This window comes from Notolabrus celidotus, chromosome 2 (assembly GCF_009762535.1).
Source record: "Notolabrus celidotus isolate fNotCel1 chromosome 2, fNotCel1.pri, whole genome shotgun sequence".
In the NCBI taxonomy this organism is placed as follows: domain Eukaryota; kingdom Metazoa; phylum Chordata; class Actinopteri; order Labriformes; family Labridae; genus Notolabrus; species Notolabrus celidotus.
Window position 1 is genome coordinate 28583572 of NC_048273.1, and position 26544 is coordinate 28610115.

Below are 26544 nucleotides of genomic sequence, written 5' to 3' on the forward strand. Positions count from 1 at the left end.
ATTGTACAAACTCATAAAATATTACATAAAAAGGTGTATAAAAATCCAGCAGAGTGGTTGGCACCGCACTGGACCAAACAGTGACAAAGTTTAAACTCATTAATCCATTAATCCAATCGAGGAGGTCCGGAGCGCCAGCAGTCCTCCGCTGTCTGATGACGCTCTTCCTCCCTTTCCTCACCCCGAGAAAGCTGAGCCTCACCACAAGTCTATCTCTGTGGTCAGTGTGACGGATACAACCTCTTTAAGTCAAACAGGACTGCTGTGGTCTTTTCCGAAGAGATTTAATTCCTGAACCTGAGCTCGGGAAGGTTCGCCACGTTATGCGTAAAAAAGCGCAGCGCTCGTCGTGACGCAGCGTCACCCCTTTGGATGTATTACTCAGTCTCACTAAATCCTATTTTGTAGATCTAACCTTTTCCCCCAATGAGGATTATAATAACCATGAGGATTTTGTGGGTTTTTGTGTTGCGTTTCCTGGATTTTTCAGGTAAGAAGGAACTTATTTCAAGTGTGTGTGTTGGGTAGAACTTTAACGGAGCAAAAACCAAAGTGAGATTTCACTTTCAAGAAATTCCCTTTTCTCATTAAGAGGATAAGTTATCCATCTTTTCATTATTCATTCATTGTATGCCTTTTGTATTAATTCAAACTTTGTTAGAGTCATAAAATCCTTTTGAGCGTTGAGTGTACATTTCTGAATCCTTGGGGAGAGAAGGAGCTCATCCATGTTTCCTGCTATTGTTCTGTGGTTCTGGCTGAAATTCCAGCAAGAAGGAATCCTGGACAAACAACTCTGGGTTTGGCAACTTTATTAGAATAACTACATTCCTTAAGTGTTTTCTTTAACCACAAAAAAATGTAAAAAGGGAGAGTGAATTGTCAGTTTCAAATCTCTATCTCAGGTGTCTGTGTGCCAGTTGTAACACAAAAAGTTACTGTAATAATGAAACCTAACATTTAACAACTAACCTATAATACAATAAGATACTTAAATAATGTTTCTGCTTTGAATTTAGTAACTTCATGTGTTAAGATCTCCTGTGGCACAATATTGTGACTAATGTGAATAATGAGACGATTTTGACATGTTTCATCCAGAGACTGTGTGAAGCTGATGTTTGTAACAGGATGTGTAGATGAAACATACTGACCTGAAACCTGAATGGGGTTTTTGATAAAAGATGGACTCTATCAGAGCTTCATGAGAAGTAAGCAGATAAATTGTACAGAGATGCGAAAATGGATGTTAATATGATTTTGAATCAGCTGGATAATTTACTATACACCTTGTACTTTTATTAGTCATTGCAATAATTTGGTGCACCTGCAAAGAAAACATCTGAAAAAGTTGTCTTTTATTCAATAAATGGTCATTTAAAGTTATATCCAAATGGCAACAGGATGTAAGCTAGCACACTAACGAGCCACAAAGTCTCATATTTCTAGCTCTGTCCACTGGGAGCATGCTTGTATTTCTTTTATGAGGGTGAATTAGAGTATTACAAAAGGTTTTGTCTTTATAGCTGCAAGCAGCTATCCAGAACCTCTCTCAAAGTGTGAAAATGCCTGAAGTAACTAAAGAGACATGCAGTCCCCATCATTTACTTTATTTGCTAAAGTAACAAAAGTAGCAGTAGTAGGAGTTTTATTTTCAAAGTTAAGCAACTAGCAGCCCTCAAACCTTCCCTGTTTATCAGAAAATGTTTGTTTAAAACTCAACGACTTCGTCCTACAGATGCTGTGATCGACCTGACCATGGTCTCCACAGCCCACTTCACAAACGCCAATCACTTCTCCATTGCTTGTATCAATGGAGAGCGCAGCTCAGCCCAGGTGGAGCTCGACATCATAAAAGATGACAAGATCCTCGTATTCCCGAAGAAACCAAGCTTTAAAGTGCACAAACCCAGGAGCAAAGAGGTCGTGGCTAGAGACTTCCAAGAGCTGGATCATATCGGTATCTTCTACTGCAAATCCACGATGGAAGCTACCCGGCCAGAGACGGTCACAATGATCAACAACATTGGCAAAGGTGGGTTTAGACAAGACAATAAACAAGCCTGAAGTATGACTTACAGTCTTTCCATAAATTCAGTTTCATTGGTAAAATGTTGTTTCTGTATTTTTATCACAGCAAATTTTATCCCGACCCACCTTACAATGACTGCTAACAGAAACGAGACGGTTCACCTCAGCATGCAGCTCCTCAGCACCCAAAAAAGAGATGTGACGTGGAAGTTTAATGGTAAGACAGAAGATCAAATGTTCATACATACTTCAAAGACAGGCATCAACTTATACCAACCATATTTATAGAACACATTGAGCAAATACATCTTTTTTGACATGTTTGGAACTATAATGCCATAAATGTTGTTTCTGTCGTTTGTGTAGGAAACTACAATTACATGACTCACTGGAATGAGGTAATAAACCGCACTGCTGTACTGTCCGTGGAGGTTGTAGAATTTAAAAAGGAGGGTATCTACAGTGCCAGCTACGTGGGGGACAGCCCCCTACACGGTGCCTGGATGAGGCTCATTGTAAGAGGTTTGTTAAACACTGACTTTACACACAAATACAAAGGTTTAGACAAATACACATTTTAACAGACACACACACACACACACACACACACACACACACACACACACACACACACACACACACACACACAAACACATGATCAGATTGTAACTGGGATGTTATGACAGTAGTTCAGTGCTAATTTAGTAGTTGCATCATCCCTCAAAAGTGCAAGACGATGTGTTTGATTCCCAGAAATAAACACATTTCTTGCACTTTTGAGGGATGATGTAACTACTAAATGCAAAACAGGATGGGTTAAGGTTGACTCACTGCAAATTCTTCAAGATTTGTAAAGACAAATTATACTAAACCTCACAAATAGCCAAAGAGTATAAAAAGGGAGGTGCTGATGGGTTAGGATTAGTCGACAAAAGTGAATACATCATTAAAATATTCTGTTTTAACTCATCAGAAATAACTTCTCCATCATACCAAGAAAATGATCAAATACCTAACATCCATTAAAGGAAACTTACACCCTTCCCGCTGACTAAAACATTAATTCAACTTACTGATAAAATGTTAAAGATCCCTCAGGTGGGTACAGTCTTTCACAGAACAGATTGTCGTGTTGGTTTGAAGCCGACACTTATAGAAAGTTCAGTGACCCTTGTGTTAGTATTTATTACATATAACTCACTGTTCCTTGTCTTCTTTTAGTTTCACCCATGTTTGGTCTTTTATAATGGAGGAGGCGGGGCTTATGACCTATACTGCAGCCCAACAGGGTTTAGTTTATGTATGATCATGTCTATGTTCTGGACAGAGCCATGCTCAGTGTGTACCTCTTATTCCATATCTTATGCTAAGCTAACAGGCTCCACACTACCCTATCTTTAATAAAACCAAGAGTTGATTCTGAACTTATTGAAGTCTAGTGGTTTAGTGAGACCAAATGTGTTTGTTTTATTTCTTGTGATATTTTAAAGAGAGATCAGCAGTATCTCCACCTGTTTTACGTTTTCGCATGCGCTCTGTCTTCGTCTGGCAGAAGTGTTTTATTTTTTATATTTTTTATTACAAGCCAACATGATTTTTTATTACTCTTTCTAAGTACAATTAATTAATTCTTTAGTATGAAAATATATCTGTACTTTAAAACTGTCCTCAATACTACACAGCAACACAAAATGCCCAAACTCACTTAATACCCTCATGATATTGAAGCAGCTTGTCTGGATTGGCAGAGTAGAATGGATTGTGTATGTATCCTAGTGTTTAATATACAAATCTTCTCCCTTCAGACTGTCCCAGTAAGAAGTGGGGTGCTCGCTGTGATAGAGACTGTCCAGAGTGTCTGAACGGCGGAGTGTGTCATGATGCCGATGGGGACTGTATCTGCCCTCCAGGATTCATGGGAACACGCTGTGAGACAGGTTGGTACTGCAGTGTGAACAATGTCCTTAAAGGGAAGTGTGGGTGTGTAAATGAGCAAGTGAGAGACAGAGGGGTGGAGTGTCAGATCAACATCACAATTTTCAAAGTGCAATGTGTGAATACTGCATTTTAAATAAGTAAGGTTAACTGAATCCATCAATACTCAGAGTAGTTTACTGCAAATAAGTGGTGACTTGACATGACATAGAGCTGGATCATTGTTCCACACTTCACACATGGTTTTCATCAGAAATACCTGGCTCATGCACATACTGTAGAGCACTGTAGAGCACAGCTGTGCTAACAGCACTTCAAGGCTGTACTTTGGAGCAGCCATGAGATGAGCTAAATATCACTGTCAGCATTTTATCATGTCCAAAATATTCCTGACAGAATGCTGATGATTTGCATGTATGATGTTTACTTTGCTCACAGTGTTAGTTTCAGTTATATGTGTGACAACACTTGTGAAAGATGACTAAACACAGAGTACAGCTGTTACTATTTGGAAAAATGGGAATGTCATAACTTTTACAGTTTTTAGTTTGTGAGCACCCAAAAATGATTAAAGATATAACATCACCATTGAGTCAAAACAACATATCATCTTTGATTGGTGCCAAAGTGTCTTTTGCCCACTGATATCGCATGAACTACTGGAAATATTGAACCATTGGATGAACTTAATCGAGTATTGCATCTGTATTTTTTTTAACAACAGTTAATTATTCACGTGTGGGTGAGCTGTCCACAGTAAGGGGACTACCTTTAAAGTATACCTGGTTTAAATAGCACACATCAACATTGCCATATTCACATGGCAGCCATTTTCCTCTGATGCCACACTCAGGAGTTTAAGGCTCAAAAGCTAATATGATGTCTAGTTGCTATTTAGCCTGTTACCAATGATTTAATGATAGGGAATCTGACATTTTACTCCAAGTTAATCAACAACTAAAAAGACAATTAGCAGTAATGGACACAGGGCCATAAACTGAACACACATATTTGGTAATTCATCACGTATTAACAGCTATCATTAGCATTTAACCACTTCTTCCAACATTTAAGTTAGCTTGTGTTGTTAATCAAACTCAAGCCTCAGTTGTGCTTTATGCTAGTTGAAATTACAGTGGCTAGCTAATATTACTGTAAGCTTTGAATTTATATCATTCCAAGTCTGTAAAGCATGAGATTATTGTGCTATGATTTTAGCTAGAAACCGGTTAAATGCTAACAAATTTTGTTGTCTTGCGGTAATTAATGTGTCATCAAAAATGTTGTCGAACTTGGATTTTTGCCCTATGTACATCTGGATTTTAACTGATCATTGTGTTTTCAATCACTAATCAGACAATAAACAGTGAAATGACAATAGTTTGTCAGGCATGTGGTCACCATGTGATTATGGTATCTTCTCTTACATGTTCACCACATCAGGGTGAAGGCTGTGCCAAAACTTTGCTCATTTGGTTTGATATTATTTGTATTATTTTCAGCAGTGCAGGTTTACTTAGTTTAGCAGATGTTAGCATACTTTACTGTAAACTGCTGGTTACTCATGAATACACTAGCATGTCGATTATAATCTTCTCTGTGTTGTTTTCATGATGGTTAAGGCTTGATACATCACAACCCAAGGAATTTAAATAAACACATTTGTGAATTTGCCTTTCTCTTTCTGTCTTGCAGCCTGCAGGGAAGGAATGTTTGGACGAAACTGCCAGGAGTCATGTGGCTCCGAGAAGAATTGTAAGGGGCTTCGCTTCTGCCTACCAGACCCTTACGGCTGCTCCTGCGCCAGCGGCTGGTTTGGAAGCCACTGTGAAACACGTGAGCACCACATTACTTATACAAGTCCCTTTGTTTTTACTTCAAATTTAATATTTTTTATAGGTTTAATGACTTGAATGATTTTCTCCTCTCACTTTTAGCAGTATTACTTTATGTTTAATTGTATGTCTGATTTCAGCCTGCCATGGTGACATGTATGGACCAGACTGTATGCTGAGCTGCAAATGCGAGAATGGAGGAGTTTGTAACCGTTTCAGTGGCTGCCAGTGTCCCACAGGATGGAGAGGACAGCACTGTGAGAAGTCTGGTCTGTATCTTCACATCATAACAGCTTGTTTTTTAAACCAGTTTAGAGCTATCTCTGTTAGAACAGAAGTGGCAGCATAGATACCTTTAACACTGCAGAGTTTTTACTCTTCTCATTACTACAGAGCGCATTTAAATTTTCATCCTCCTTCTCACTGGACTTAATCATGCTTCTGATCATTACATGAAAAGTCAGTTTTTTTGTGACATTCCCAAGTTAAAAAGACACTTAGAAACATGGCTCAACACTCAGCGATTACATGTAGTGTAATTAATCACTCACAGCTTGATCTGTTTTTTGGTGAAATCCTAAAACCCAGATCAAGCAAGCTTGTCTGCTACAATGTAGGGCACTCTAGATGAACATAATCCTTGAGACTGCAACAGTTTGCAGGATTTTCCATGGAAGTTAAACATCAAACATAATTAGTGTGATTTATGATCCCAAAATCTGACCAGTGGTTTGGCTTAAAAATCTTAATCTTCTTTGGAAATGTGGAGAAGATAATTAGGTTGGGATTTTGTAAAATGAGGCTTGAATGGCTATGAACTATTTTTCCATCCAGTGTTATTCCACTATTATTTATTCGGCTGCAACATCAATACCCCATACTAATATTCCACTATCTTCTCTTTGCTCCTTGCTTCCCATCTCTTTCAGACCGGGCTCCCCAGATCCTGGATTTGGATAGTAATTGGAGTGGAATCTGAACTCCAGCCCTAAGATCTCCTGTTCAGCTACAGGAAACCCCCTGCCCAGCCACACCAGCATCGAGCTGAGGAAGTTGGACAGCACAGTGCTCAAGGTAGAAAATGCAGAAATTGCTTGCAGAACTCCTGCCAAGATGACTTAAAGATAGTCTCCATATGAACACAGTTTGGAGAGGATGATCCAGCACAGAGGTTCTTAGAGTTGATGCATAAAGAGTTGCCTGAAGCTGCCTCTTAACTTACCACGATAAAGAAGAAATAATACTACATTAAATTGGCATTAAATACATTTTATGTTGCACTCTGGGGTTATTTAGTGGCTCAGCAGATGGGATAGTTCCTCCTGGAGCACAATAATGGAAAGTTTATCAAAGGACAGAGAGCACAAAGAAACACACCTCAGCAAAATTACAGTAAAGTCAAAGTATTCTAAGCCAACAACAAAAACAAACTAAGTCTGAATGTTGTTAAGCAAACAACAGGTTGTCAGGGAAGGATATCCATCACTGCTCAAAAGTAAATCCACTGTGGTTTTACTTACCTCAAGCACTCTTTACTGTATGTCTGGTCAGGCTCCTTTATGCTTGTTAATCATGAGAGCTAGACAAGAGCAGCATCCTCAAATGTTTCATTAACTTTACCACAACCATTTATGGATTCAGTTTTTCTTCTTTGTCCCTAAAAAACATAGATATCAGCTTGATTTATTTTCTTTTAAGTTTATCCTTTGAGATGATGCTAAAACATATATTTCAGATTCTAAGCATGGAACTGACGTGCTGCACAGGGGATTTGCTCATTATTAACTCTTATACCTAGCTATGCAATAGCAAATGCAATGTGATTAAAATACACAGCTATCAGTAACATAAAACCAGTACAATATAACTGCAATACAACAAAGTACTTTAACACAAAAGCCCAATGCACTTATTTCATATGCCAATACACCTACAATGTCTTTTAGCCAGCAACAAGCAGAGGTAGAAAAAGATTTTCTATCTGTAATATATTTAATTTCAGTTATCTGTTTTCTCATTTTAACTTGGAATGTTGAAACTAAGGTTATTTATTCAGCAGCAAATCATCATAACACCTGTTGGCTCTTTATTCTTTTGAATGAGAATGGGCCTATGTTGATTAAATTTCTACTGTTCAATCTTAAATACTGACAAGGTATGGCGTTATGGAATTAACTTGATTTTGGATCTACAATTAAATGTTGGGCATACAGGCACCCTGCAGGGGTGTCAAGAGGTCTTAGCCAGCTTTGGGCTGCGACTCGACTCAGTAAAGATTCAATGTGTGAGTCCTAATCCTTGGGAAGAAGTTCTGAGATGAATCGAATGATTAAAGGTTCATTTCGGTTAAGACAAGATCAGTTGTGATTCTGTGTCCGGCGGGACAGCAAGACTGCAAGTTACGACTTCAGAGCAGCGAAGGGGGCTAATTATTTATAATGATCCCTCCTAATTGTAATAAATAATAAGACCCAACACTATTTACTATGTACGTTAAGTTACATAAGTACACAGAGAGAGAGAGAGAGAGAGAGAGAGAGAGAGAGAGAGAGAGAGAGAGATAATAGATCAAACATAACTGGCCACATATAAATTGTAAATGTTTGAAGTGTTTTCTGTTTTTTTTTTGTTTATTGTTACTGTTCTTGTTTTTGTTTTTAACTCTGTAAAGCAATTTGAATTGCTCTTTGTATGAATGGTGATTTATAAATAAACTTGCCTTGCCTTGCCTTGCCTTGCCTTGCCTTGCCTTGCCTTGCCTTGCCTTGCCTTGCCTTGCCTTGCCTTGCCTTGCCTTGCCTTGCCTTGCCTTGCCTTGCCTTGCCTTGCCTTGCCTTGCCTTGCCTTGCCTTGCCTTGCCCTGCCCTGCCTTGCCTTGCCTTGCCTTGCCTACAAGGGCTCAGATCCTCCTTAATGGATCCTCCACACGGATGTGAAGGAATTGGCAAATAAATAAGTGTACTTCCCCAAGGTGCCAAACTATGCCTTCAATTGTGGAAAAATATTGAATCACCCTCATAATTAACTTAATCGCACCCTAATTGCAGTTTGTGTATTTCCATGAACAATGCAGTGTGCTGTATCGCCAGCTAAATAATCAAGGAGTCTAAATACTGTGCCTTTGAGATCAATCCAATGATATGATGCTTCAGTCAATCTCTGAGGAAGTCAACGACACAATGGTCTTACCAGATAAGGCTGTATCAGTCTACAGAGCAGCAGTCTTCATGTGTTGCCCAGAAATGACATGCTCATATTAATGTGTTATTCCCTCTGTGCTCTTTCCCTGATATTATGAATAATCTGATAAAGAGCTGTACCAACATTTCTCACAGGAACAAAGAAGTTTCTCACACTGAGGACATTCTTAGAACGAATGTTAACAGCAGCAAAAACAGTTCCAGGAAATAGAGAAAGGGTTTTAATTATGCAGTCCGGGTTATCAAGTGTTTTGTGTTTTACTTTCAGGCTTCTCGCACCGTGATAGACTCCAATAAGAGCACAGCCCTGTTTGACATCCCTCGCCTGACTGCTCAACAAGGAGGATTATGGGAGTGCAGGGTCTCCAACGATTTAGGCCAGGACTCCCTCAAGTTCAACCTCACCATTAAAGGTTTCCTTTGAGTTACATTTAAAGTAAACAGAGATATATTGTTTTTGCAGAATCTATATTTATGACTATGTTGCTGTTTCTTCTCAGAGCCTCCCATACCCACCACCGCTCCCAAGCTGCTGCAGAGGAGGAGTAAACAGCTGCTGGTGATGCCGATGGACTCCCACAGAGGAGACGGCCCAATCGTCTCCACACGGCTCCTCTACAAGCCAGTGGAGAACGGAGATTCCTGGTCCTCCATCATTGGTACGAATATCCTTTCAACAAAGCAGTCAGCCTGCCTTTAGGAGAGTGCAACATTATCAGCAGGTCATCTCATTTCGTAACATGACCTCATCAATTTTACAGTCATTACGAAACCTCAGTTTGTCATTTTGGACTTCCTCTTTTTCTCTGAACTCAGAAGAGATAATATTTGGACGCTGCGTGTTGGGTTGACACTCCTTTGCTTCTGTCCTGATTGGCAGGCTGCTGTGGTTGTGACTTGTCAATCATAAAGAAGCCACACCTCAAGCACAGCCTGCTTTATCCTCAGTTTGACTGTAAATGTTGGCTAAATGTGCATCATGCTGTTTTGGAGGGGATATGAAACAAGCAATTGAGACTATAAACTTTTAGAAAAATGTTTTCTGGGGTTTTAAATCAAGTGAGAAGTAAATTCATAAGTGTTGTTGCCCCCTGTGGGCGATAAGGCGTTTAAGGCAACTCCAAATTCACTTCACACTCTTTTGACCCAGAGGCTGCTCTCACTTCGTATGTGTGAAACTGAAATAAATCCGAAGTATTCAATAGTTAGAGTCCATCGGGTATAAGCAAGGTCAGATATCAGCCTCTTGGGGCGTCGTTGGCCTAGCGGTGGCGCTATGGTCCTCGTTGCAGCGGTCACAGGCTCGACTCCAGGTGCTGCATGTCTTCCCTCGTTCTTTGCTTCCAGCATATCCTGTCTCTCTTCAGCCGTCCTATCAAAATAAAGACAAAAATGCCCATAAATACAATAAAATATATATTCATTGTGTAACTACAACCGAATGTCAAAGTGTATGTCACAGCTCCAGTGATATTCGCTGTAAGAAGAATCTTATTCATCACACCCGCAGTACAACTTGTACACAAATTAATGTAATAATTTTGCCTTCTCTCAGTTTATAGTGACAAAGAGCCAATCACACTCATGAATCTGGAGCCCTCCACCCGTTACCTTGTCCGTGTCCAGCTGAGTCGTCCTGGCGTAGGAGGAGCGGGGGCCCCTGGGCCAGAGGCAATCATGGAGACTGACTGTCCTGGTAAGACCCGCAGATCACATGCCTCACTCCACATGAGTACATTTAACTGGTAGTCTTGCCAGGGGAAATGTTCACAGTCAGGTCTACAGAACTGAGGAGAGCACAATTATCTAGTGGCTGGTCCAAAATGATAGGAAAATCTCCTTATTTTTACTCTGCAGTGTTTTTCCCAGGCTGCAGGGAGCCAGTTGTCTTTTCCCCAGCGAGCATATCTGTCCTGATGTCTCAAGACTGAGACAAATATAGAGGATTAATTATGTTTGAAGACCTCACTGAGATAGAATGAAGACCCGTTGGGATCAAACGATAATAAACATATGTCATCAGTCATCAAGGAATCAGAAAATTAATTAACTTTGGCAAAATGGCAGAATCTGGGATTTGATTCCTCAACGTTTGTGGTGCAGAGGGAGAGAGCATATCAAGAGTGAGTCCAGAAAAGTTAATGGAAGTAACTGGAATGGAGCATCACAGCACAGAGCTCTATTTAATGTGACTCTTTGGCAACATGTGGCTTGTTCCTTAAGGCAGAACAAATGATATATGTTGTCTCCTTCACAAGCAGAAACTTTTTTAAATGGCGGGAGACGTTTTACTTAGAGTGGAATATAATTCAATTTTAGTTTCTGTAGCTGAAAGTGTTGCATTTATGATAGCCATTCATCCATTTTCTAAAACTACATAATTTCATTCAAACACTTTCTGCGTATTTAAATTATAGAAGCTTTGTGCTCTTCTGTTTCCTTTCTGCAATCCAAACTTGGAGAATTTACACAGAAATTATAGCTCCTGTGAGGTGTTTTTAACTGGCTCTCTTTATGACCTGCAAATGCAAATGAAACCATAAACAAAAAGATTTATAATTTCTAAATTCAGATATTGATAGATGTAACCGCTGAGAGGGGGTAGGTGACTGCAGAGATGTACAGCAAGGTGAAGGAAAAACCCTCATTCCACTATTCCACAGTAAATATGCATGTGTGGGTATACTTTTGGCTGTGCAAAGGAAGCAAGAGGAGATTTTTTTCATCAGAAAACACATCTTACACATGTGCAAGAGAAGATTAATGGTAGATAAGAGGTATCAGTTTGTCCGCAGGGGACACAAAAATCAACACTACCAGAAAGTTCCTCACATGAGCTTTAAGTAATGTAAATGTTAATTGTAATTTTTCTCATTTAATATATTACATATTTGGCTTATTAATATAGAGCATGTTGTTTGTTTACGGGGCACTGACATGCAAAAGAATTCAGAAATCCTTTAAACTGCGTGTTTCTGGACTGTGAGAGGAACCAGAGCGTCCTGACTGGTACATCAGAGGACGAGGGAAGGTTTTCCAGGTTGTTCCTTTGTATTGTAAGCTAACATTCCTAGAAACTGTGCTGCAGCCAACTGAAACATTATTTTAGAAGTCACTTTCACTTAAAAAACACTCCACTGCTCCAGGGCTTTTTTTCTTTTTAGCATTTTAGCTTATGTGAGAAATTCACAAAGAGCTGTCAGTCCCCTTAGCTCATCCTGTGTTCTCTGTCGCTGCAGAGCCCACAGTTCAGCCTGAGATTGACGTCAGCTCGGTTGAGGGTCGTAACACCACCGTGCGCTGGCGCCTACCCCCCAACAATGGCGTTAACGCCGGCACAGCCAGCGGCTTTTTAGTGCAGCTCATCGGGCCTCCTCCCAACAGTGAGAAACTTCTGGAGGAAACCACCCTGCTCACTGTGCTCTCCACAAAGTTCCACAACCTGGTGTACCAGAAAGACTACACGGTGGTGGTGCGCCTCATCAACTGTGGCAGCCATGGGCCTCCCTCCAAACCGTACCACTTCCGCCTCAGCAGCCAGGGTAACTAGAACTCTGCTGTTCACATGTTGCAGGGAAGAGCTCCTTATGAATGTTGCAATAAGTTATGTTTATGAGGGTGCAGCTTCCCTACTTCAAAGAGACTGAAACATCTACCCCAAAATTTCAATGGTTTCCACTCATACCAAACGATTTTTACTTTTTGTCTGTGTTTCTTTGGAAAAACTCAAAAGCTTAGTTTATTATTGTATTCTAGTATTTCCATTTGTCTAATTTGTTACATTATGCAGCTGAAACAATATACACCTTTGAAATACATTTAATATAAAAACTGAAACACAGAATAAAGTCAAAGAGAATGTTTTTGTGTAAATTGGCAACATCAACCTTCTTACTACTTAATACTTTTAATACAAGTAACAATCAACAGCTTCCATCTTGCTAATACACTCACACCCATACATCCAAATACTAAAAGAGACTTTATCAAGCTCCCTTTGAAAATAAATTAGCACCATCCAATACAGGTCAGGGTGCAGGAGTACTGTTATACTTGCAAGAAGATATTCTACAAACTCTGTTTTGAGTTCAGAGTCCTGATAGCTGTCCCTGTGGATTTCTGGATTATTAATCCTGAACAGTTTTGAAGTACTCTTTTTTTTTTCAAACGCTGACATGTATTAAATCCCAGGGTTATACAGGCAAAACTAAATGAAATGGATGATAAGATCTTTTTAGATTGGTTTTAAGCCCTCAATACAATTATAGGATCTGTGCTTGCTTGTTTGCTTGTTTGCTTGTTTGCTTTCTTCCTACCCACAAACCGAAAAACAAAAGTTTAGCAGTTGATTGGGATCAAGGAATAATCTGTATAAAATTGCAATCACTGAATATGAACAAGTTAGCTGAAAAATCCAGCTCATAAAATGATAATATATTTTATGAAAACCTTCTCCTTGGTAGATTTCCCAGAGTATCCATGTAATAGAAAAAAAGAAGTGATCTTGTTTTAGAGTTTACTTTACACAACATCTATCAATTCAATTGTGAGAACCTTTCTGTGTCTCAGGTCCTTCATCTCCACGCAAAGTGGAGGCCCTGCCCCTGTCAGTGTCAGCCATCCAGGTGAGATGGCAGCCCCCTGAAGACCCCAATGGAGGCATTATCAAGTACACCATAGAATACCAGCCTGTAGGTCAGGGGAGCCCTCACCCTTGGGTGGACACAGATGATGGAAACAAGACTTCCAAAGATGTGACAGCGCTTAATGGCAGCACGCTTTATCAGTTCAGAGTGAGGGCTTCCTCCAAAGTCCCCGGAGAGTGGAGCAAGGTTGTGCGGGCGAGGACTCAAGAAGATGGTGAGTAGAAAGCTGTTTTCTAATTCAGAGATCGGATAAGTTTTTCATTTCTTTATTTGAGAAGAAGTAAAGATATTTGTCTGAAAAAAAACTATTACAAACAGAGGTACTGATTTACCTTCTCTAGGGCTTGTGTCCACTAACAGATACTTGTTCTATGCTAAAAATGCCTGTTTCCTATAGAAAAGCCATGCAGTTCAGCATCCAGCATCAAGAAGGGGCGGGACATCTGATTTAAACATTGTCAACATTAATGGCATAGAGGAAACTAGTCCTGGTGTATTATGCGGGTACAATTTCCTGGTCTAAATCTGCAGCTTCTGCAAAGACAGTTTGTTTCCATTGTTTTTGCATTTTTAAAATCACTGTGAAAGACTGCAAATATCAAATATTCAGATCAATACAAAAAAGACTTAACATTCTCTACAAAAGGAAGCACCAAGTAGCAACAGTCACCACCAGTGACAAGCACTCTGACACTGAGGCCCCTAACTGAAATCCAAGTTAAAATTACAAGCCTTAAATGTTCTCACAGTCTGACCGTAAAAAGTAGCCCTCCAGGGGAGATTTCTACCTGCTGAATTATGCAAGGCCCCATTACATATTTGGAAGAATATTTTTTAACATAAATATAACTGATCCACAGTTCTGATGTTTTACTAACAAAAAAGTCCTACCTTTGGTCATTTCCTCCAAACAATTTCACAACAAGTATAACCCAAGCGGCAACCTCTGGTCTCAAACAATGAAGTGTGTTATAAACTGCAATTCATCGAGAATCCGCTTGAGGCTGGCTGCAGAAACACCGGAAACCACATAAACCCAATTCAAAAAAGACTATCTTTACAGCATTAATAAACATGTTTACAGCCTGGTACGCAAAAAACGCATGGCTACAGTAGCTAATTTCTCTGTCGGCACACACTGTACGGGGATGAATTTTTTTCTAAAACGACAGTTCAGAAGATATTAAGATTAGAAGTTTTTGCCCAAAGAGGGACATGACTGACTTGACTCTCACACGGGAACACATAGCTGTTGGCTAAGAGGCTCAAACTCCGCCCCTTTACGTCACACTCTGCCCGCATTTCCAATATGGCTGCCACCGTCGATTGGCTTCAAAACAGCGCTTAGGAACAGATGGGTGACGTCACGGATACCACTTCCATATTTTATACACTCTATGGTATAACCCTCAAAAAATGTCAACCAAAGGAAATCTTCTTTTCTTTAAAGTTTTAAAAATAAAAATAAAAACAAACAAAATGTTCTCAGTTGATAGTATTAACTGATGGACAAGGAGTCATATCTTATGTGTCAAAGTTCCCTCAATTTGACTTAGGATCAGATTGGATGTTGTCTTTGCAATACTGAAAAATATTAATAACTGATAATTCTCCTCAAATGCAATAATCTAAAGTGACAAGCCTGTTTGAAATTCAAAGGTATATGTTATCAGAAAAAGAGGTACTCACATATTTCCCACCTCTGCCCTTATTCAGCACTCTTCTGGTAGGACCTCATAAACTGATAAGAAGAAACATCTGACCTGTTATCATGTGACTGATCTGATTTCACATGGCTTTAAGTTAGAATAGATGTGGAACCTGACAAATAGAGCTTCATTTCGGGACAGTTTGAGGAAACTTAGTTGTAATCCTTTCCTGTGGTTGAGCAGGGCAGCAATGGAACAGCAAAAATCTGAAGCATTTCTTCATAGCTGGTATGTGTATCCTTTCAGAATGAATGATTAAAATGTTGAGTTTACTGATATAAAAGTATTTCAAAAGTTTCTTTGACACACATTTGTTTTTCCCTTCAAACTAAAAGCTACTCCCCATGTTACATTTCTTCACTACTGTCCTCTTGGCCAATACTTTCCCAAGGTGGGGTTAAACAGGACCACCCACACACAGGCAGGGATTCACTCAGGGTAATAATTCATAGAAAGCATACTTATGTCCAGTATCTGAAAATCATGCTCATCTCCATATTTGGGTTTCCTCTCCATCCTTCATCCTACCCCCCCTCTGTCCTCCCTTTCCATCTTCTCTGCCTAAAAAGGCTTTCAGAGTTTGACCCCGACCACCCAGGGTGTGGCTGGGAGGGCTACTGCGGGCAGTTACCAGCTGCTGGTGGCAGTGGTTGGCTCTGTAACGGTTACCTGTGTGACCATCCTGCTGGCTCTGTTGGCTCTTTTTTTCATCCGCAAGACGCTGCTCAACCGTCGGCGCACGTTCACCTACCAGTCCGGATCGGTAAGGATGCACTTAGACTGTCTTAAGTTTACTTTTTAGTCCTACCTTTCATCCATAGAACGGCGGATGTAACCTCTCAAAGCCTCACACCTCACCTAACTCACCTTCACATTTTCCCAACAAATCAGGTCTCAATCCCTAATTCAAAGTCTTCCTCTAGCCATACAGCAGAGTATGCTTACAGGAAGAGCTGTGATTGACAAGTTAACATCATGGCGGCCTGTCAACCAGGATCAAAAGATGACAGTGTGCATATCTTCTTTTTTCCAAATATACTCACTTATGGTTGCAAAAACCCCTAAACCTGGGGACAGCTAAATGCTAAATCAAAGGGGTGATGGATGCCACAGTAGCTAGTACACCTAGTGCTGACATCCAGTTGACAAGAAGGCCTATTTTAGCAATCTTAAATATGATTTTGCCGAGCCCATGTCTGTCTATACCTTCAGGGTGAAGAGACTATTCTTCAGTTTAACTCAGGAACCCTGACCCTGACCCGACGACCCAAACCAACACCAGAGCCCCTCACCTATCCAATCCTGGAGTGGGAGGACATCAAGTTTGAAGATGTCATTGGAGAAGGCAACTTTGGCCAGGTTTGTAGCCCCTTACACTCACTTTGTAATGATTTCAAACTCCCTTTACTGTTATAATCACTGTGTTAAACATTCAAGCTAATAATCTTTTCAAAACCAGGTCATCAAAGCCATGATCAAGAAGGATGGCAGTAAAATGAGCGCAGCGATTAAGATGCTGAAAGGTAAGACATCATGTGAGCATGCATGCATGCAACTACTGTGCATGTATCAAAACATCTCATTTAAAGAGAAGACTGAAGCTGCTTAGTTTGCACTTTGTCTCAGTCTGCTGTGTGTGCTGATCTTCCTGCAGAGTTTGCTTCAGAAAATGACCACAGAGACTTCGCAGGGGAGCTGGAGGTGCTGTGCAAACTAGGCCAGCATCCCAACATCATCAACCTGATTGGAGCCTGTGAGAACAGAGGTGAGTCAGCGACACCTAGTGGCCTTTGTTGATACTGTTATACATTTGAGTTATGGCTTTTGAAGACCTGCTCATAGTCAGTGTACAAAGATGTTGGAGCTAAAGGCATTCACAAGTGATAAAGATAGATAGGTTTTGACTACAGAACTAAGAGTTTGGAGCAGTGGAGTCTTCACTAGGGTCTGTTGTTCAGCACAGAAATGTGTGTTTTATCAAAACGTTACCCCCAAGCTTCGTGAGCTAGGCTGATAGGAGAGTTAATCTGAACAAAGAGTGACGCTTTATCCAATCAATAATGTGTTTCTCTTCTTAAATAAAACAGCGGCATCATTAACACAAGTAAACTCCTGGCTTACAAGTCGAACTTATATATATAAAAATATTAATATTTGGCCCTCTGGCACTATGCCTTAAAATGTCACATTGCTTGCTCATTGAGTGTATTGGCCTCTATTGCCAAACTTAGTTAATTGAATTTTATCATAATTAATTTGATCCAAATGTACAAGCCAATGCAATTCTTAAAACATGTTATTGACTATATGAAGAAGTCTTGCTGCTTGTTTTCAAATCTGTGTCCTGCAGTCAATACAGTAACTAGATCATACTTCTATGTACCCTGAATGAATGACTGAACTCCTGTAAGAAAAGAAAGCAGTTAAATCCTGCCTGAGATCCAAATCGACACTCCCCTCTGAACTTCTATCCTCTGCACCTGCAAAGCATGAGAGTCTGTCCAGTCAAAATAATCATGGCCTGCCAAAAGCATTTTGCACATTTGTTTGATTTGTCCATGTTCCTCACATCCTCACCGCTGTGTCATATATTTATGTATTTGTATAAGGTTTCCTCAGAAGCGGTACTTCACACAGGGTATCAGTTTCCTGCTGCTACATCTATAATAAATAACTGGATTGCTTTGTTTGATCAAAGATTGATAACATATGAGAGGGGAAGTCTGGTACGGAAAGTACATGAGTGAGGACATTACTAAAGTAAATCAGCCTTGAAGTATAAACTTCTCAGTAATTATGTGTCTCTGAAGAGGTTTTTCTTTGTCTTATCCAATAGCACTAGACTTTTTCTACACTATGTGTAAATCTGATGTCAACACAGGTTCACTTCTTAAATCCTGATGAAGAGCAGAAACACAGACACGCTGCATCACCCTAACCACGTCAACTTAGTCTGATTATCATAAATATCAGTCTCTTTAGTTTTAAACATTACAACAAGTTGTCAAAAGGACTCAGCATTAATGTTCCATTAATTAACTCTGGTGGCTGTGGCTCAGGAGGTAGAGCTGGTTATCCACTAGCTGTAAGGTTAATCCCTAGCTCCTCCTGGCTGAAGGAACTGGGAAAGGAAGTGTAAAGGTAGACATACAGAGAACAAGGATGGAATCAAGGAACTAGGGAGGGAAGGAAGGAAGAAACACAGGACTTTGGGAAGGAAGAATAAAGGATTGAAGGGAAGTCAGGAGGGGAGTCAGGAATTAGGGAATAAGGGGGAATTAGTAAGTAAGGAATCGGGGAAGAACAAATAGAAGGACAAGTTGAAGGATTTGGGTAAGGAAGGAAGGAATAAGGAATGGCAGGATGGAGGAAGGAATTTGGGAAGGAATTATGAAGGGGAGGAATTTTGGAAGGAGGGTAGGAAGAAAGGACATAGGGAAGTAAGGGAGGATTTGAAAAGAATGGAAGTAAGAAATTTAGGTAGGAATGAAGGAAGGAAATAAGGAAGGGTGAATGAAAGGGGATGGGGAGTTAGGAAACCAGGCTTAAAGGATAGAGATTAAAAATGAGGGGGGAAATGGAAGAAAGAGTTGTTTTTAAGGAGTAATATATCACGTCTCTGACACATTACACAGCTGTCATGAGGTGTTTGTGCTGAAACAGAGAAAAGCTGTTCAGATGTTTATTGAAAGTGAGCGTTAGATACTCACTATCACAAGATGTTGCTCAACTGCTGGTTTTGGCATTTTGGGAGTTTTCTGTTTATTTTTCCTGCTCGCAGGATTTCATTTATTTGATCCATTCTGTGTCTGTACAGAAGAGTGGCTTAATACATGGAGCTATTTTTCAGCTTTCACACACTGAATCATCCCACAGATTTCAAGACCAAGTTCAATCTTCAGATATCAACAGTTTGAAAGAATCAGGAGTAGTGAACTATTGAACCCCAGAACAGGACGAGGAAATAAACACATTACACACCTTAATGTCAGGGGTAAAATAAAAACCAAGAAACTGACATTAAGGAAAATATTTAATATTCTAATTGATTTAGAGAGAACAAAACTTTGGATACACATCAGACATCTTGTTTGGGTTTCAATCCACTACAACTGTCAGATCAGATGTACGCTATGAAGCACACTGACTTGCCTTTTTTCCTGAAATGTAAATACTTATACTATACTATAAATGTCAGTATTTATCAGCTTTAACAGCACACAGTTTCCTCTGTATCATGGTGATTCCTCTGTCTCCTCCAGGCTACCTGTACATAGCTATTGAATACGCTCCCTATGGTAACCTCCTCGACTTCCTGAGGAAGAGTCGAGTGCTAGAAACTGATCCTGTGTTTGCCAAGGAGCATGGCACCGCCTCCACCCTCACCTCCCAGCAGCTGCTGCAGTTCTCTGTTGATGTGGCAACAGGGATGCATTACCTGAGCGATAAGCAGGTAGGAGGCAATCAAGTCATGTTTCCGTTTGTGGATGAGCATTTTCAACATTTTCAAAATTGCCATCCTTTGTACAAAAACGCAGCTCCTGATCAAACATGTGAAATCATCATGTTTCAGTGTGAAAGATCAACTTATCCATGACTATTTTAACACTCTTCCTCACCTGTCCTCCTCTCCCTTGTTCCTAGTTCATCCACAGAGATTTGGCAGCCAGGAATGTCCTCGTAGGGGACAACCTTGTGGCAAAGATTGCAGATTTTGGCTTGTCCCGCGGTGAGGAGGTTTACGTTAAGAAGACAATGGTGAGTGCTCCGGCCATACACGGTTGCACTTTTTTCAGATTTTGTCTTTTTGTTTGTTGGCACAGGGTACTAGTTTGTTTTTTGTTTATGCTATGATGGCATCTGATTGACTATGCTATAATTTGAAATGACCAGAAGAGGGCAGTAATGTGTAAATATGATCAAGTACAGCTCGGTGTGCAGAGGTGGTTCAGCACTAAAAGTTTAATGAATTAGCAGTTTGATGATAGAGCTTTAAATCTCTTTATTTGTTGAATCTATTCATGTTATATTTAATTCTTTTAAAATGAATGTGTTGCTCTGTTTTCAGGGGAGGCTGCCTGTACGCTGGATGGCCATTGAGTCTCTGAACTACAGCGTGTATACAAGCAAGAGCGATGTGTGAGTTACAGTCAGCTTATCTGTTCAATTGGCATGAATACAGGACTGATCTACTGTCTGTCCCTGGGATCCTACACTCCCCCACAAAATATTCTCTAAACTTGACATGTCAAGCAGATGTTTCAAAGGTTTTAATTCTATCGGAAAGGTCTCTTGTCTGTGGTGTATGTGTTGAAATCACACAGCTATAGAGCTTATCGTCATAAAGGTTATACACCTGGAAACCTAAACCTCACATTTTAGGGGCAAGACATTTCTCCTCTGGGGAATGGAAGCTCCTCATACACTGAATGTGCATTTCTAAGCATTCTACTCTCTTTGCTATTTGAGCTGTAAAAATAGTCTTTAATATTATCCGATAATACAAGTATATCTAAAGAGAAAAGTGGATTCTGGAAACATACAAGAGTCCTACATTTCTAGGCTTAAACTCTCTTTCGAGACAGGGAAAGCTCACAGTTTGTTTTGCACCAGAGCTTTAACATCTCTGTGTCTGTATTCAAAGATGACTGATATGTTTCTGAGAACCTTTTTCAGAAGAATTAATTGACACGGCAGACTTCTAGTGTTACAAAACTAAAACCAATCTATGAGTGGTTGCAAAACATTTCCTGAAGTTCTTCGCTCTCCACCAAACTCCAATCCACAACTTCTCACAATCATAATTCTTCCTTCTCATTCTTCATTGCATCATGGGAACCCTTTTAAAAATGATTTCAGCCTCCAGTGAAGTTTGATAATGCCCACCATAAAACTCTCTCCCACAGAAAACAACAAATCATCCCTCTGTCACTGGTGTAGTGATAATAGCGTGTTGTGTAACTGATAAGAACAACCAGGAAACTCGGTGCACAACTAAGTAGACAGACCAGGCTGCTGGTCTGTCAAACAGCACCTATTTATACTAAAGCTGAAGGAGCGTGAGACGGACAGCTAACGGAAGATGTGAGAAGCCTGTAGAGTCGGAGACAGTTGTGAACATAAGTAAGAAAAACAGAATGTACAAAAAGAGACAGAGAACAAGATCAGAGTCCGTGTGAGGCATGGTGCACAGAAGAGATTAGAGAAACGAGAACAGACTGACGGAACAAACAACCTTTGTCAGCTCGTAGGATCAACCACACAGCTTCGTGATGTGTGTGTGTAACCAGGGGTTTATCTTTTGAATTCAATCACCAATCAGATTACAAGAAATATGGCAGTCATATGTTTTTGGGACATTTAGCGGTTTGGTATCAGACTTTTTACTCCGTTCTTTAATCGTCTGAATCTCCAAATGAGGTTAATCCTTTTTTTTTCAATGTGGTGGGTGAAAACAAGAGTTTCACAAAAAATATATATAATATAAGTAGTCTTTGCTGAAAAATGCATTCATTTTAGGGCAACAAGATCGAATACTTGATTCACAAATGTCAGTTGCAATTCAATTCAGTTGTATGTGCTGTATTTGCATGAATGTAATAACTTATCAATGAAAGGGGATTTAAAAAACATAGCTGGTTTTCATACAAAGTTTATTGATCAAGAAGGACGCCAAGGTCATAAATATTGAATTGTATTAAAGTCAGATTGTAATAAAGTAACCATATAACTCCTATCAACCACATACATTTAGAGCAACACTTGAATGAACCTTCAATCAAACACGCACAAAAACAACTTCAATTAGCACATTTAAAAGAAGACTAAATTACCCAGGGATACAACTGCATGGTGTTTCAAATAAAACCTTTCTATTTCCCCTTAATTTCCTGGAGTATTAGTCCTCTACTGTTCTAACATTTTTCTCTTTGCATCTTCTTCCTCAGATGGTCATTCGGTGTTCTTCTCTGGGAAATTGTCAGCCTAGGTAAGTAAGTGGTCAGCCTGACAGCAAACTAATGGTAGTCAGCTCGCGGACTTTACCATCAACTCCTCTTTAGTTCTAACTCTAAAAACAGCCTTAGCAGCCGGGGGAACAAAACGAATCGGTGAGCATGTTCTGACAGATTCCCTGATGAGCTGATTTAGTTTGAGCCTGTCATAGCTGCCTGTCTGAAATGGAGCAGGCCCGGAGGAGTGCCAATGAGATATATTTTTGTAAACAAACACGATGGCTGCCTCTCATGCAGAGCACCCTGAAACACCTGTTATGTCATTGTTATACAAGCTAGATGGTGGTTCACTTTAAAATGATACGCATAGGTTACTGAACCATGCCATGTGAAATGTCTTGCTCATTGCAGTGTCATTGACTTAGTTGCCTTACACTGAGGCATTTTGGTGCTTTTGGTCGAAAAATTAAATTAAAGCTCCTGTGGGGAGTTTTCATCTGGTTTTGAAAAGGGTTACATCTTTGTTAATGTTTCTAAATGACCTACAATAGCAAAAGAGACCATCAGCAACTAGATATATAAGATGCATATAGTTATTAGGTGTTGGTCAGGCTGCTTTACTGTATGCCACATACACATCTAATTTTTACATTTTCCATGTTAGAAATATATTTAAAATAATGCAGGGTGACATTTTTTTGTTATAAATCATGATTTACATACATGTATGTACAGGACAAATGCAGCAAAGAGATAAGAGGTATCGCTTTGTCCACAGGGGTCGCCTAAATCAATACAAACTGAAAGTTCGTCACAGGAGCTTTGGGTGAAAAATTCTACATAATACACATTTGAGTATTTTCAAGACTTCTCAGTCTCAAATACCAGCTGACAGGCCATCAGATGATCAAGAACATCGCGCGTACTACAAATCCAGGAAGGCTTTGCTGTTTGTGTGTTCAAATCAACACTGTGTTGTGTATGTTTCTATGGTCACAATCACAGTAACATGACGTTGATGATTCATAACTCTTGACCAGCAATCACCACACAAATCAAACTAACATTTCCTTCTCTTCTCGTGTGTTTGTCAGGTGGCACACCATACTGTGGGATGACGTGCGCTGAGCTTTACGAAAAACTGCCACAAGGCTTCAGAATGGAGAAACCCAAAAACTGTGATGATGAGGTGTAAGTATTCAGCATTGTTTAGCTAATGCTTCAGCTTGTTCTTTCTTTATTTCAACAAATGTATCAAACCTTCTCCCCTTGTCCAGCTATGAGCTCATGAAGCAATGCTGGAGGGATCGGCCTTATGAGAGACCCCCCTTCTCCCAAGTCTCAGTGCAGCTCAACAGGATGCAGGAGGCCAGGAAGGTAATGCTGCCTCTGCACAATTTCAGAAGAAAGGGAAGAATAGGACAATGTCCTGAAAACTAAACATAATTCATAGATGGTTCATTCATTAATCTATACACGTGTTGTTGTTTAGAAATATTGTTTACAATGGCTGTTTCAGAAGTATTTGACTATGGTGAACAGTCAAAATTAACATTGCTCTCAATATTCACACACCAATACACACCCTCACAACATGAACAAAAGGCTTCTCAACAGCAAAATAAGAAAGTGAGCTACCATTTACATTCCTGAAGACACAAAAATATAACAAATAACAAAATAGAACAGCAGCAGTAACAGGTCTAGACACTGAAATGATCACACAATAATGAGAAGTGCAAATAATGCAGACATACATATGATAAACTTGGTTGTTATGCAACAGGTGGCCATCTTTGAAGTAGTGTTACTTTTCAAATAAGCAATCACTAAAAGACTACAATTAGCACCAGTTTTTTCATCACTTCTGTAGTTCTTTTCAACCACACGTGGGGTTTGCTATGCTACATCATGAGTGTGACACAGATTACAAACTTCTATACATCTTCCAGGCTTATGTGAACATGGCCCTCTTTGAGAACTTCACCTACGCCGGGATAGACGCCACAGCTGAGGAGGCCTGACTACCAGCCCCCCCAGACCCTAGCTTGCCACGTAGACCAAAGAGGAAGCCCCGAGGATGGTCGCCGCGTTACTGCCACCACCCTGCCGCTCAGCGCCGAGACAGGAGAACCAGAGCCTTCACCAAAGACACCCAGTTATAAATGGAGGACTGTGAAAGGACACTGTGTGGAGGTGTTTGAGGCACTGGGAGATTGAGGAGTATGGCTGGGCCTTTTGGGGGAAATACTGAGCCTCTGTCTCTACAAACCAGTAGCAGTAAAAGGACACACCATTGTACCTCTTGTGTAGCAAAAGTTACAATGCGCTAACCTTTTTCTGCGATAGCTGAAGGGAAGCGGCACATAAGGAGCTACGTGACTTGCTGAAACACCACAGGGTCTGTGGGGTATCAAAGCTGGACTTTGCTTCCTTTCCATTGCTCTCAATGGAGAGGGAGATCTTTAAATGAAGATAAAATTCAAAGGACACAGTGTAGATCACAAATACTCGAGTTCTCAAACTGTAGAACAAGTATAAAAGACATATAATGTAGCACTTAAACCAGCCTTATTCATGCCAACTGCGTCTGTAACTGTTAGCGTATCACTGCCATGTGAATGTAACTACTACTGTTTGTATTTTGTTTGTTTTAAAGGATAAAAAGATGTATCAATGCCTCTTAGTCAACTGATGTGAAACTAACTATTGTAGATAATCCATGTGTTGCATAAACAGCTCCACCACAAGAGTAGTTGTTTGGTAAATGCTAATAACACTGGGAGGATGCACAGTCAGTCAGTGTACCAGCTATCAACAATATAGTTAACACTTTAAGAGCTAATGCAATGTGTGGTATCATAACGACTGTGTAGAAATGTACAGAATGTTTTTTCACTGACTGGTCTCTTTAATAAATGTTTTTGTGGTAACTGGACTTATCACCTTGAGAAGCTGTTCCATTTGCACTCTCAGTGACTGACAACACTGAAGCTAACTACAGACACAGTATGTCCCCTGTTTACTCAAACAGCTGTAAGCTTAAAGTTGTGTGGTGAAAAAATGCAGCTTCTCCCAGAGTTTGTCTTTGTTAGTGTTAAAAATGCAAATCTATCTGAACCTTTTCATCCATTACTACATAGAGGAAGAGCAGTTTCTGTATCTGTTGTCAACTACACAATGTTTATTCAGTCAGTACAAATATAGGAGTGGGTGACTGCTAATAGGAATACATGCTGAAGATTTTTTAACAAGAATGAAGGTGGAATTTAGGAATGGTTGGTGAACTTGAGCTTTAGCTTGCCTGAAAAGTAACTTTCTGATTGTAGTGTTAGCTTGTTACTTCTTGCTACTCTCCATGGGGCTTGCCAAATTTTAAAAGCTAGATTACACCAAAGCTTCAATTCAAACTTAAAGTTCATGTATTGTGGTTATCTTTGTTAGTCCTGTTGAAAACATGTACGAGCTCAAAGCTAAGGTAAGCTAGCAATAGCAATAGCAGCAAGGGTATGTGTACATTGTGGTTGACCTTTCACATTTTGCTTAAAAATGCAGTTGAGGCCTAAGTACCTGCTGTATGAGGATGTACAGTATGTTTTGTTTTGAATAAAAGTTTTGTATGACAACTGGAATCATCTACATCACTGTTTTTCAACCTTTCTGAATCCAAGGCACATTTCTTACAATAAAAAAATCCTGAGTCACACCACCAACCAAAATTGTTCCAAAATGACACATTTAGTCTCTCAATTAATGAATCTATTTATCTGAGAGGGGGACTTTGGCTACTTCTTTAACTGTGTCAGGGTGAAGCATCTCATTTACAATAGCTTTTGCAGGTAGTATTAATGTCTCTGCCACAGTGTGTGGCTTTTTTGATTTGGCTATGAGTTCAGCTACTAAGTAGCTAGCTTTGAGAGCTCTCGCAGACACTGTTGTAGTTTTTCTCATAAAATTTGCCTTTTCCACCACCCATATTACACTCTTCATCTGGGTTAGAATTCTGTCCAGGGCCCAGTTTGGAGTTTTAATTTTTCCTTTTTGAATATTTATCCATTGCTGTTGTACACTCACGTCTTGTCACATACACCTCTCACGCACACATCATTAATTCTATTGTCTTAAATTAACAAGGTCATTAGAGGGCTTTATTGGCACCCAGTGGGTTTGAAGCGCAGGTCAGTATGACGAGTACTGAATTACTCTGCCAGTCACTACACTGCAGGCACAGACAC

At 39.9% G+C, this 26544-nt stretch overlaps 1 protein-coding gene across 1 annotated transcript; it reads left to right on the forward strand.

The window, feature by feature from the left end:
* Window positions 1-204: 204 nt before the first annotated feature.
* Window positions 205-25941, forward strand: tie1 (tyrosine kinase with immunoglobulin-like and EGF-like domains 1). Its single transcript, XM_034673079.1, is given in 24 exon segments — window positions 205-490; window positions 1739-2035; window positions 2138-2248; window positions 2398-2553; window positions 3837-3968; window positions 5662-5802; window positions 5942-6070; window positions 6731-6763; window positions 6766-6875; window positions 9270-9414; window positions 9502-9660; window positions 10557-10697; window positions 13571-13861; window positions 15926-16119; window positions 16569-16715; window positions 16816-16879; window positions 17011-17121; window positions 19619-19809; window positions 20001-20114; window positions 20425-20495; window positions 22304-22344; window positions 23404-23500; window positions 23587-23686; window positions 24262-25941. Coding segments are annotated over 24 exon segments (3111 nt in total). The 5' UTR covers window positions 205-426; the 3' UTR covers window positions 24334-25941.
* Window positions 25942-26544: the final 603 nt, after the last annotated feature.